Below are 11,861 nucleotides of genomic sequence, written 5' to 3' on the forward strand. Positions count from 1 at the left end.
GGCTTCGTGACGGTTTAGAACGCGTGCGATGAAGACCGGTGAGTCCGTGGTTATACTTGACAAAGCGTGACCGTTTACACTATATATATATATATATATATATATATGGGTTGAGGAGGCCCATGGCCCCTTGAGGCAGTGTCATTCGGGCAATGTTGTGATTTCATTTGACTGCAATGATATCCTGTCTTCCCAGAGTGTTAAATTAGGGTACAAAGTTTTTTTGGTACGCCATACGGTACCTCACGTTCCCTGGACAGTCACTTTTATTTCATTTTCTATTGACTGGTTACGTCTTCCACCCATTCCGTGCGATGATATGGCATAAGGTTCCAACTAAGGCACATTTTCACCAACTTGGCGAAGAGCTTTCCCTGCCAAACTGGACCTTCTGAAGATGTTCCTTGATAACAATCCCTCGTTTTGCCTACTAAAAATCATATCGAAGAATGCGGTCCATTCACTTTGCACCATAACACTGTAAAGTTTCAGTGACTGTAAAGCGTATGTCGCTTTTCGTGTCATTCACGAATCTGATTCGAACCTCTGAACATTGCAAATATGTGATGAACATATTGTTTATGGAATACGTTTTGATGCATTGTGGTACTCTTTGCTTTATGTGGCATATATAAGTATCACACAAGTCTGGTGCGGGTGGGCTCTCAAACGCGATCTAAAACAGTCCCATCAAATAACAAAAGCTTCTTGTTGTCGATTTGTCGAAATATGGGTAGCTCGGGCGTGTTTACTGGTGATTGCTCAGATGGTGGTTGATCTGTTCGCCGATCAACCACCAGGTTTCCTGTTATAGGACTTCGTAGTACCTATTCTTATTTGTTGATTCTACGGCGGACAAGGCTATCGCTTCGTTTTTGTTCAGAAGCCTGTAAGAGTTTCACGAATTCAGATGTGTCCTTACGGCAAAAAGTGGCCTCAGTTTGGATCTCGGAGGTCGGAATTTGTCCGTAAACCAGAGGGCAAATCTGTGCTACGGAAGCTCACCCAATGAAAGTAACGGGCTCCAGATCATATTTGCGAAAGGAATGTGACTGACAAGTGTCTGACCAAGTTCCAACACAAAAATCCATCAAGATAATTTCAATTTCACATCCAACATTACGTAGCGCGTCGGGCTACTTATGTCAACTTTGACTATTTTTATCCTTTTAATCACGACGGTCCAGTAGAGGATGTGTCGGGTTGAAGAATGGCGGGCTGCTCGTCGCCGTGGAGTAGTTTAAGTAACGGTTTGTGCCCTTTGCTGAAAAGGTTTGGCGGGAGCCTGATCACTCATCATTTCTGAGTTAGTCAGTGAGATCTTAATCTGCTGGTAACAACTGAGTTCATGAACTTACTCTATCTACGCAGTGTGGCTCCTGTAATTCGCTTTCAAATTCAAATCAACCCAGTGAACGTTGGCACACAGTATTCGCCAATGGAAGTAAATTTTCGACAGCGAGGACGTGTCCGTGATGAATTAAAGCAATCGGACAAATGAGTTAAGAGTACTAGTCCAAACTGTTGAGCCCCATTTAGACATCCCGGGGTCTCAGCGATGCTGGGAAATTTTTCCACTAGGCTTTTTTGCCAGAGGTATGATTGCTTCAGTGAACAATGTAATCTGGTGAGCTGCAAATATATGAACATAGATTGGAGTGGTTTTTGGTTTGAGCACATGCGCAACAAAATGCAACATTTTGGCGCGAAAAGTGTTACTCCGCACATGGAGGGTTTTCAGATGAGAGCACTGTGCGGCTAATGGGTGCTGTGAACGTTTAACTGAAAGCACATGCTTTTGAAATGTGACCCTTTACCTGTCGTTAGTGGCAGTGTGTAACTAAGACTGCACCAGTTCGGTGGATCAGCAGATTCCGCCGTATTTGGTTGAGTAAATGCTAAGCTGAATTCCAAACATCCATTCAAAAAGCTTCTTCCACCCTTATTTTATCTCTTTCCAGACTACACCTGTTTTTTGTCGTCACTTTAGTCATCCCATTATCTCCTTGCCGTTATGCCACTTATTGTTCCATCATCCCATTAATTCAACCTGACTGGTGCTGGTATCGATGTTGATAATTGCTTTGGCCTATTCCTCTTCCCCCTAAAACAAAACTGCATTTTACGTCTGTAGTCGCTGTGTGCTTGAATTAGTCCACATAAATTTTGAGCAGTCGGAATCAGGTGACTTCAGAGGACGTACTAGTGTATCAAAATATTGTTCTAATCGCAGGTTAACATATCCATCATTTGCGACTGTGTAACATAAATTGAAATGCTTCCAGACAGCATTGCAGATGGTCCGACAGTTAGAATGTTGCGAACAATTGTCTGGTAAAAACTTTAACCATTTTGGGCAAAATGGCGTACTTTTCGCTCAGTTTTGAAGGTTTCCAACGGGCAATTTTTACAGTTGATTATTAGTTTCAGAAATCAAGTTTTAATTATAGTTTTTACTGGTCATATTCCATTGTAAAAAATGAAGTATAGTCAATAAGGCAATTACGTTAACACAAATCACTTCGTCATACACCATTGAGAACCTTCAGAGCCACAATTAGACACAATTTCACGGTACTGGATCATCGAACTATTGGACGCTTTCAACACACGCTTTATGATACAGAGCCATAAATCCACTGAGATTTGTCTTCTTAAGGTAGTGATAACGGAGATCCTCAACTGGAAAGGTGCTTTCGATGGAATTTGGAACAATATACTCTAGTAGCAGTAGCGTTGTTAGCCAATAAATTTGGTGTAAATAAGACGGTCAAACTATTAAACCCACTGATCATATGTACTGAATGTGATGTTTTTGCGTCTAAGAAGGCACCAAATCAGGATTTATGTTTGTCAGTAATTACGTACACCCGTCTTGTCACTTTACGTAGCGGTTCCTCATTCTGATTTGAAGGAAAACTTCGATCTGTCATTACTCTCAGAAGACTCAATATGATGGAACAAGAAAACGTTTAGGATATTTCTCGGTTTCTTAGCCAAATAGACTGCCAAATCCGAAACACGGGATTGCCCAGTTAACGAAAAACGGGGGCTGATGACCGATTTCAAACGTCCATACTGAGCGTAAGCACCAGCCAAAAATACAGCAGCATTCGATTGAAACACAGGTTACAATGATCTGAAGATGAGGGCCGAAATGTGCACAATGGTCAGTTAGAGCGTGGAAATTCAATTAGTGAAATCTTACATGAAAACAAGGACACAACAACAGATTAAATGGAAGTACGATGAAAGTAGCGATGCCCTTGAAAAAAGTAGCTGTTTTCGCTCTTCAAAACACGAAAAGTTTCATTCCGTTTGGTCCTTCGTAAAAGATATAAATCACGTTTGTTTATTTCGCAGTCAACCCTAGACGAAATGTAATGTTTGTAATCTTCTTGCTTCGGTAGTGCGTAAATTCCAGTGCCTCAACGAAATTGACAATCTGGTGCAACAGAAATCGGCAATGAAACCGAACTGTTATATCTGCTGATTCGTCAATTTGTGCTATCTGCTGCAGTGCCTAATACCGGAGAAAAAAGGACCCATAGAAGGGAACACAACCGCTGTATTCCGAACAAACGAGTGCGAGAGCACAAGTTACGACGGCCCCACGCTATTTAAAGGGGACTTTCTGACATTGATCCAGGCTGTTTGATAGGCGTTAATGAACACCCATCAACATCGATTGAACGCTGATCACATTCGGTCGTGCTTCTGTGGCGTGCAAGAACCCCCCATCAGTGTTGCTGAATTGATCGAATGATTGACCGGTTTGAATGCCTGCCGGTTTTCCTGTTGAGTTTTTGGTGGAGCAGTAGGTTCTGGGCGTTCTAAGGTTGCTTCCAGGAATCTGACCTTCCTGATACGAACAAAAGTCGTCAATTGGCTTGCTTACAGCAACTGTTTAGGGCGATATGGTTTATTAGTCTGAGCTTCCAACGAGCAACTCACAATACCGGAGGTTGCTACAGTCATCAGAGTTCGTCTTAAAAAGAAGAAATATAACTCTAAAACGCAGCACAGTCCGCATTTCGGTGGGATTGCTCATACGATATATTTGTTTTGCATTTTTAGACAAATATGTATTGTTTTGCTGGATTTCGAGAAAAAAATATCAAAAAGTGGGACGGTCAGGGCGTTTTAGATTAACCCAAGAAATAAACATATCATATTTTGGTCATTTCAGAAAATCGGCGACCGAATGAAACACGGGTCCTCGTAGGACCTTATTCACGTGACACTAAACAATGTCTGATGGTACAGGTAGTCTGACTGCAAACGCTGTCTTTCAGTGATGTTAGCGAATTTTAATGAAATAAATACTATCCCTTGTTTGCATAGCTCATCCACTGAAATGATCTCAATCACATGTGACTATCCACCGATCACTTTCGCCTTGTTATCGCTTACCTGCTCTCCAGGGGACACGTGGGGCATCTCTTCTCTGATTCGTTTGCCCCTTCATCTGGATATTCCTCACCTGCGCTGAATGTCTCAGTATTTTCGATCCATCCACTATAGGTCTCATTCGCCTCCAAGGTGCTATTAGGGACCGTACACAACCCACAGTGTTAAATCTGCTTAAACTGTCCGTAGGTAGACAGACACAGAAGCGAATCGACTGATTTACTATATCCTACCGAGTGTACAAGAGTGGTCACCCACTCACAACATCTCAAACTCCAGGTCCTCAACGATCACTCAAATTATCGGCTGAGGTAATTACAGCGTTCTGCTAGTTTGGTGTGATAAAACTGCTTCAACAAATCGAATGTAAAAGCAGGACGAAGAGATCAACTGCCACATTACTGATTGGTAACCAAAAATGTTGCAAACCGGGCAGTAATTAAAAAGCCACAATGGAGAGTGACAGCAACAAAGCTCAATAGAATGAAACTTTCTGACAGACCGATTTGAACTGAGTGGCTACCTAATGCTTACTCACACGAGCTATGGTTCTGTGACATTAACTGTCGAAAACCTGATGACGTCTCATTTTTGCTGCTCTGACAGGCCAGTGGTTAGAGCGTGAATTGACCGACAGGAATGTCCATGTTTCGAACACGACCTCTGTCTCTTGATTTCCCCTGTCAGACTTGGGTAACCTGACAGTATCCAAGCGCTCGTGCTTCCTTCGGGTGGCATGGCAGTTAGACACTGAAATGGTGCAACAGCTGAACAATTTTTTTCTGAAATTCATGGATAAACCACTTTGATAACATAGGTGTTTCAAATTAGCAAACGCGACCAGGGCCTTTGGAGATTCGTGCATTGACCGCATCTGTCGCACTTCAGTCACAAATAATAACTCCGAAGGTAAGTGGAACGCTCCACAACTGTGAGTATCTCTCACTGGATTGTAAGAGGCGCGTTCAGCGACTGCATGTCCAGGAGCATGACCTTGCAATTTGTGGGTGCAAAGTGCATACCAAAGGAGGGGATGACTTTGGTCTGTTCACTTGCGCTTTCTCCCCTTCGAAGAAGAGAACATCACCGTCTGCATATTCCAGATCGACAGGATTTTCGTCACAGGCTATTATAACTCCGTGGTTTTGGAGACCCTACATAGTTCGTCTCATCAGTTCATCGATCACAAAGTTAAACAGGAGTGGAGAGAGTGGGCACCCCTGACGGACATCACTTTGTGCACGGAAGCTTTTGAAGAGCTCGCCGTATACTCTCACACTTCCGGAAGTCTGAGAATACAAAGAGCTTATAATGTTCACGAACGTCCGAGGCATTTTTTGGTGAGAAAGCGTGTCCAGCAGGACAGACCGGTCAACCGATTCAAAAGCGCCTTGGAAATTCAGGAACACCAGAACTGTACATATGGCCCTGTTCTAGCATCTGACGGAGTGTGAAGATTTGGTCAACGCAACCTCTACCAGACAGGAATCCCGCCTGCTGATCTCAAATCAGTGTCTCACGAGCCACCGTAAGGCGACGAAACACAAATGACGCCAGCAGTTTCGTTACAACCGGGGATCAAGCTGACCCCCTTTGGTTACTACAATCATTACGAGTCATTATTTTGAATACGGGAGTGTCTCTTGTACCCGAATGTAAGCAAACATATCGGACAAGCACTGACTGAGGATTTCACTCCCATCTTTGAACAATGTGGGTTGGAGTTCACCCAGAATCAGGACTTTGGTGGTGCTTGGGAGAACATATGCAGTCATAAACCTCCGAGGCCGTAGGGCGTCCCACATTCACCGTCCAGGATTCTACGTCAACTGTGGGTTCCTGATGAGTGGCAGCTGTTGGCCACCACAACTGCCGTTCGAGGTCGAGGCATTCTACCTTATTCAAGATAGTCACTCTCTTGTGATCCTTGATGGTTTCGCTCACAGAATGTTTAACCAGCACTATGCAAATAAGTGGCAATCTCGTCCCACTATGAGTTGGAGTGTGATGGTGGAGCATCTGGAAGAGACTCTAGAAGGTGATTCTGGAAAGTTCGTCTAGAATCCGGATCTGCCAGTCTCTCAGTTGCCAAGCGTTTTACCGCACTTTACGCGGAGAAGCGACCCCGGACGAACTCGTGGTCAGATTCCACAACTGTGTTCCAAAACTAGCGGTAGTCAGTCATTGAAATGCGCCATCTGTAGCTGATGGGCATGTGATCGATTTCAGTTCCTGACCGGCACGCCGTTGGAGGACACCATATGGCTATTTTGGATTTCGGAATTTAGTACTACATTGTCCGTACGTTCGGTGTCCAATCCATGTCGATCACCTAGCTGAGTCTCGGACGCGCTAAGCCTGTCCACTTGCGCATTCAACTTACGACAAGCACAAGGATGTCTGAGCTTCTGACTCGCTGCAACAGGGCTTTCAGTGTCGTTAAACCTCTCTTTGACGGTGTTGTAGCTACAGTCTAATGGGGCATAAGAAGACACGACAAACAGACATCGACAAACTTCCCCGCTTGTGGCCCTCTTTCACAGACGATCCCAGGCGAACTGCGCAGAGGCGACTACCAACAGGTATCTAGTCATGCAAGGGCAATTTCCCTCGGTGACTTAGGAGGATACAAACCCCTGCACATCTCGCCGTGGGGACAATAGCTTAATGGGTCGCTGGGGCTGTGCAAACCATCACAGTGTGGTAAGTTCCAGTCTCTTCGTGACGGACTCTGGCATCTCGACTAATCCTGTTTAGGCTCAGCCAACCTGGCAATATCTTAGTCCGCGGGCTTCCTTCGGGAGGTGTGGCCTCCAAGTACCGAATAGTTATTACACCTGGACAATTTTTATTGCCACATAGAGAAACACGAATTTGTCGGAGCATCGTTTACACGTAGCCCCTATGAAGAGTAGACCTTGAACTCATTAGAATGCGCAACCATTGCTCCTGATGACCGTAGACTATTCAATCAGTCGCAGAATTTCAAACGTATTTTGCAACGAATGAATTAATTCTGTTGGAAAATGTGAACAGCCGGAAAACAATTACGGGAATGTTGAAAGAATATTCACATACCTGACAGTGCCCAAGTTCGTCCCCATACTTTCGAGACGAGTACCCAGAGAGGGCAGGTTTTTGCTATTCTCACTTGACTCTAAACAAGCTCTATCACGGTGTTCCTTAGATCAATATCCGTTCCGTTATTCTTTTGAAAACTGTTTGAACTCTTTTAACGAATTTTGGGTGAGGCAAGTGGCAAATGTTTTTCGACGCGTATCCAGCAAGGCAAAGGAAGAGTAACGCCAGCAAAGTAAATTAGCGACAGTGGCCTTTTTTAGTGGACACCTGAAAGGATGCGGAACACCAAGGTGAGGAAAAGCTGAATACTACTCTCCAGTCTGCCACCTCTTAAATAGAGATGTGTTGCCTAAACAGACCGTCGAAGGGAAAAACGAGTTGGCACTCTCAACGCCCCGTTTTGGACTCCGCTTCCTCTGAAATAATGGGAAGAGACAGGCACATAAAAATAATTGCGTATTTAGAGATGCTACAAACTCGCCACCTGGTTTACTCAAATTTACAGTAAATTTCAATATTTGGGCAGAAAAAAACAAAGCAGATGCTATTTGGTTTCTCATCAATATAATGTACAGCAGTTTGGGTGTGGTTAGTTGACGTAATCTGATTGTTATAGGTAGATGGTAGATACGCAAACAGATATATTCACTAATACCTGTCTGGTTGAAGGGATATCTGTATAGTTCTATCGCCAAGTTGGTCAGTGATGAAGTAATTGCAAAGTAGGGCGACTAAAACCCAAATGAGTGAAAAATACTGCATGAACTTGAGTCGTAACAGTCTCAACGCATGTGACGTAATGAATCGAGAACGGACCAACCAAATGTCTACACAAGCAAGTACGGACAGGCAGCAAAATTTTGATGTAAGTTCTTTACGAATAAGTTGATTGAGTAGAAAAACGGTAAACAAAAAGATAAAAAAAATGCCACGTTTAGTTGTGGACGTGGAGATAAAACTTGTCCATGAATTGAATTTATCGAGATGAAATTTCTCGTTAGGTAGACCGAATGAAATGATGCAGAGCACAAACTTACGATAATAGAAAGAAGGAAGTTTCCCAAAACTCAAGAAGGCTGTTTAACACGAACAATACACAGAGACAGGAGGGATAAACTTAATACCCGGTTGTTAGGAGGTTAGCGTCAAGGAATACATAAGTACATTTGAAAAAATCTCTTTTTGGTCCCGCATAAAAGCAGCAAGAATTAAATGGGTGCATTATTACAGCGCAGGTGAAAAGGTAAATTCTTGGATTGATTCTGAAGGAGGAATACGGCGGCTTGAGGAAACTGTGTCCAAACAGTCACTGTGTGAATGACGAGAAATAATGGAGACAAAGATATCGACACGTTTCAAATGTTTAGCCTATGAAGGCGATCTCTTTTCGCATGGACGAAAAGATCACTGATTAGCAGTATGATTTGGAAGACGTGAAGGCTACTGTGATTCAAACGTTTGGTGTTTGAAACCAGCCGTATGGGGAAGTCGGCAAAAAGGCTTTCGTAAAAGAAGACACCTGAAGCTCTTTGAAATTATCGGCGAAACCTCGATGAAAATCCATCGAGCTATGGAGTATATTTGTCTCCGCAAAATAAAGAGTGCTGAAGCTCATCTTACAAGCGAATTAATGAGGTCAGAAAAGGAAGAAAATCGAAGATCAGTGTCATAGGGTGCCGCCTGCTTTGAGATTTTCAGTAAAGCTGAATAAAAAGGGATCGGGCGATAATTTGCACTTGTTTTGGAAACGAGCTCAATATATTTTCGTAAAGAAATCTACTCACAAGGTTGCTGAAAACTCTTCGACAGCCCACGACTGGTTTTGTCCTTCTGGGAGCCCATCAGGTAGGCACAATTCCTGAGTTTCCGTCAACCTTATGTTCTGATTGGACCCAATATAAATGATATGTAGCAATGATACATTATCTATATTATTGTTACACCCCATTCGTCAGTGCAAAAATTCAGGACGTATGGCAGAAAAGCCCAAAAAGCTTGTCCTCAGTAGGGATACAAGCAGGCGTATTCCATAGCCTGGAGTTATCAAGGTATCATTATATCATGTGGAACGGGAGTGGGGCTGATAAATTTGGCGGTTCAATGGAAGCAGATGAAAATTCTGTGTACGGGACAATCGACATAAGACAGCGCGTGAGATTTTGTCCCACGAACGAAGTAGACATATTTTGGGGAACCATATCTCAGTCGTGAATTTATATTCTAATTTCTCTACGGCCTGGCATGCGTGCGCACTGGATGCATTTACAACTACAAGTGTCAACACTGGTGAACATCAGACATCCCGAGTGGAAGTCATAGGGTTAGCTGCAGGCATAAAAGCAAGCGCGGAAACTTTATAAACAAAACACTTGTGTCGATAGGAGATTGGGAAGTTAATCAGTGTCAAGCTACTAAACAACAAAGATTATTCGTTGAGGATTAGTTTCTACGATTATGAAGTTGGCAGAAGTTCCATTAAGCACACGAATTTCAATCTGATACGAATTGGGAAAGTTTGTGAGTATCGACCAACCGAGATCCCGTTTCCGGTTAGGTCATGAAATCAGAAGAAGAATCCGACGCCTGGTATATCCTGTGATTTTTTTACCTTGATTTTTGCCGCTGAAATTTATAAACATGTGTTCGTTCTCTGGTGTTTTAAATCGCCGCTGGAATTGCTATCCAGCATACGGACGCACGAGGCACGGAAGAGAATACCTTGATTCGCTGAAATTTATAAACATGTGTTCGTTCTCTGGTGTTTTAAATCGCCGCTGGAATTGCTATCCAGCATACGGACGCACGGCACGAGGAAGAGAATTTCTGGAAGCATGGTACTCGACGGCAAATTCGATCAACCGGTGCATCGAACTGGACCCAATTTACGCACCCCTACGTGCAAAAGACCAACAACTCAACCGGAAAACTCAAGGAAGACCGAATATTGGATTCACAAACAACGAAACAAGGAACTCCTTGGAGGCAAATCAATAATGGTCACAACCCAGGACTGGAAGGGACAAAGGTCAATCTAGCTTCGACCAGATTACGACGGAGGGGATGCCAAGCTCAAAGGTCACGTTGGCATCGGCGAATGGGGATACAGGACAACGGAGCAACCAATGGAATCACCCGACCGAACAACTAATCGCGAACAAAGGTCATCCCCTGCTAGCAGCACGTATATTAACACACGCACAACACTACCCAACGCACAACCACCAACCCACCGCTACGCACTACTACGCTCCACAATAACGCACTGATGATATCACCTCGATTGGTGATGAAACGTTTGCAATCAAATTGCCCAGCTCAGCGAACAAGCCAACGACCACCAGTCCTAGAGATGCCAGCAAGATGGGTTTCTTTCTGATTTATTCATCCGACTTGAGCATTTAAATCACCGGCACTTCTTGCTGACCAAATCAGTCACGACGATTATCGACAGAAGCCGAATTTCTCAGTCTCAGAGATAGTAGCTGTTGGAACGTACGGTGAAACAGCAAATAAACACTGTTGACTGCTCTGAAACGCCCTGATGTTAATTCAGTAAGTCAACAGAAAAGTGCAAAGACAACTCTTTACTAGAATCCGGTTCCACTCAGTATAACTTCCACATTGTGGAGACCACTAACCATTGAATCAGGAGCACCAGAAAGACAAAGATTAAAAGTTAGAGCAGTTGTAAGAGTATGGTCGAACTGGGGTCTTGTACGTGTGTTTCGGAGGCATAGAGTACGGATACGGAACAGATACCCGATACTTAAAAAGGAATCATTTTGGTTTGCTTGCTGAGTAAAGGTGTACATAGGGAACAACGGTTAGATCAAAAAGACAGATAGAAAGATGTGGAGAACGGCTGGTGAACGAAGGACAACCAAATAACTTAAACCAACAGACTGATCATGCCTGATGAATTGATCTTCTCGCTTCAACATGCTCGCTGTTCAAGTCTCATTTGATAGAGCTCACTCAGATTGGACAACCATGCTCTTCACGAAGTGTGAACTAGTTTATTCCGATTCCCATTGATTTGCTCTGGGCCCTTCCACTTTCCCCTACCTGGATCCTGGCTTCCCACTTCATACTTTCTTGCACTTCGGCCCATCCTTGACGTTTTTCTTGGTAGTTTCCTTGTCTTTTCTTGTCATCATTCAAATCGCACTGAAGAATTTACACTGCTTTCAGACATTCTTCAGCGGTACGCATAAACAAGCTTGAGTCAACCTACTTACCATTCATCAGTAGGTAAAACGCCAAGTTGTGGCTACCACACGAATAAAATAACAAACTAAACTGTTAGCGAAATACACTCATTTGCAAACAAATTTGGTTTTGCGAGAAACTCACCTGGAACCCAGCTGACT

General features: G+C 43.5%; 1 protein-coding gene across 1 annotated transcript in view; it reads left to right on the plus strand.

Annotated features, from left to right (window-relative positions):
• Window positions 1-10,639, plus strand: part of T265_10777 (hypothetical protein) — a gene marked incomplete at both ends in the record, with an annotated part of 34,344 nt that extends 23,705 nt beyond the window's left edge. The window contains one exon of the mRNA XM_009177244.1: window positions 10,283-10,639. Within this exon, the coding sequence (XP_009175508.1) occupies window positions 10,283-10,639 (357 nt within the window). The remainder of the gene's footprint in view (window positions 1-10,282) is intronic.
• Between the last annotated feature and the right edge of the window lie 1,222 nt (window positions 10,640-11,861).

Source organism: Opisthorchis viverrini (assembly GCF_000715545.1).
Source record: "Opisthorchis viverrini unplaced genomic scaffold opera_v5_405, whole genome shotgun sequence".
Lineage (NCBI taxonomy): Eukaryota > Metazoa > Platyhelminthes > Trematoda > Opisthorchiida > Opisthorchiidae > Opisthorchis > Opisthorchis viverrini.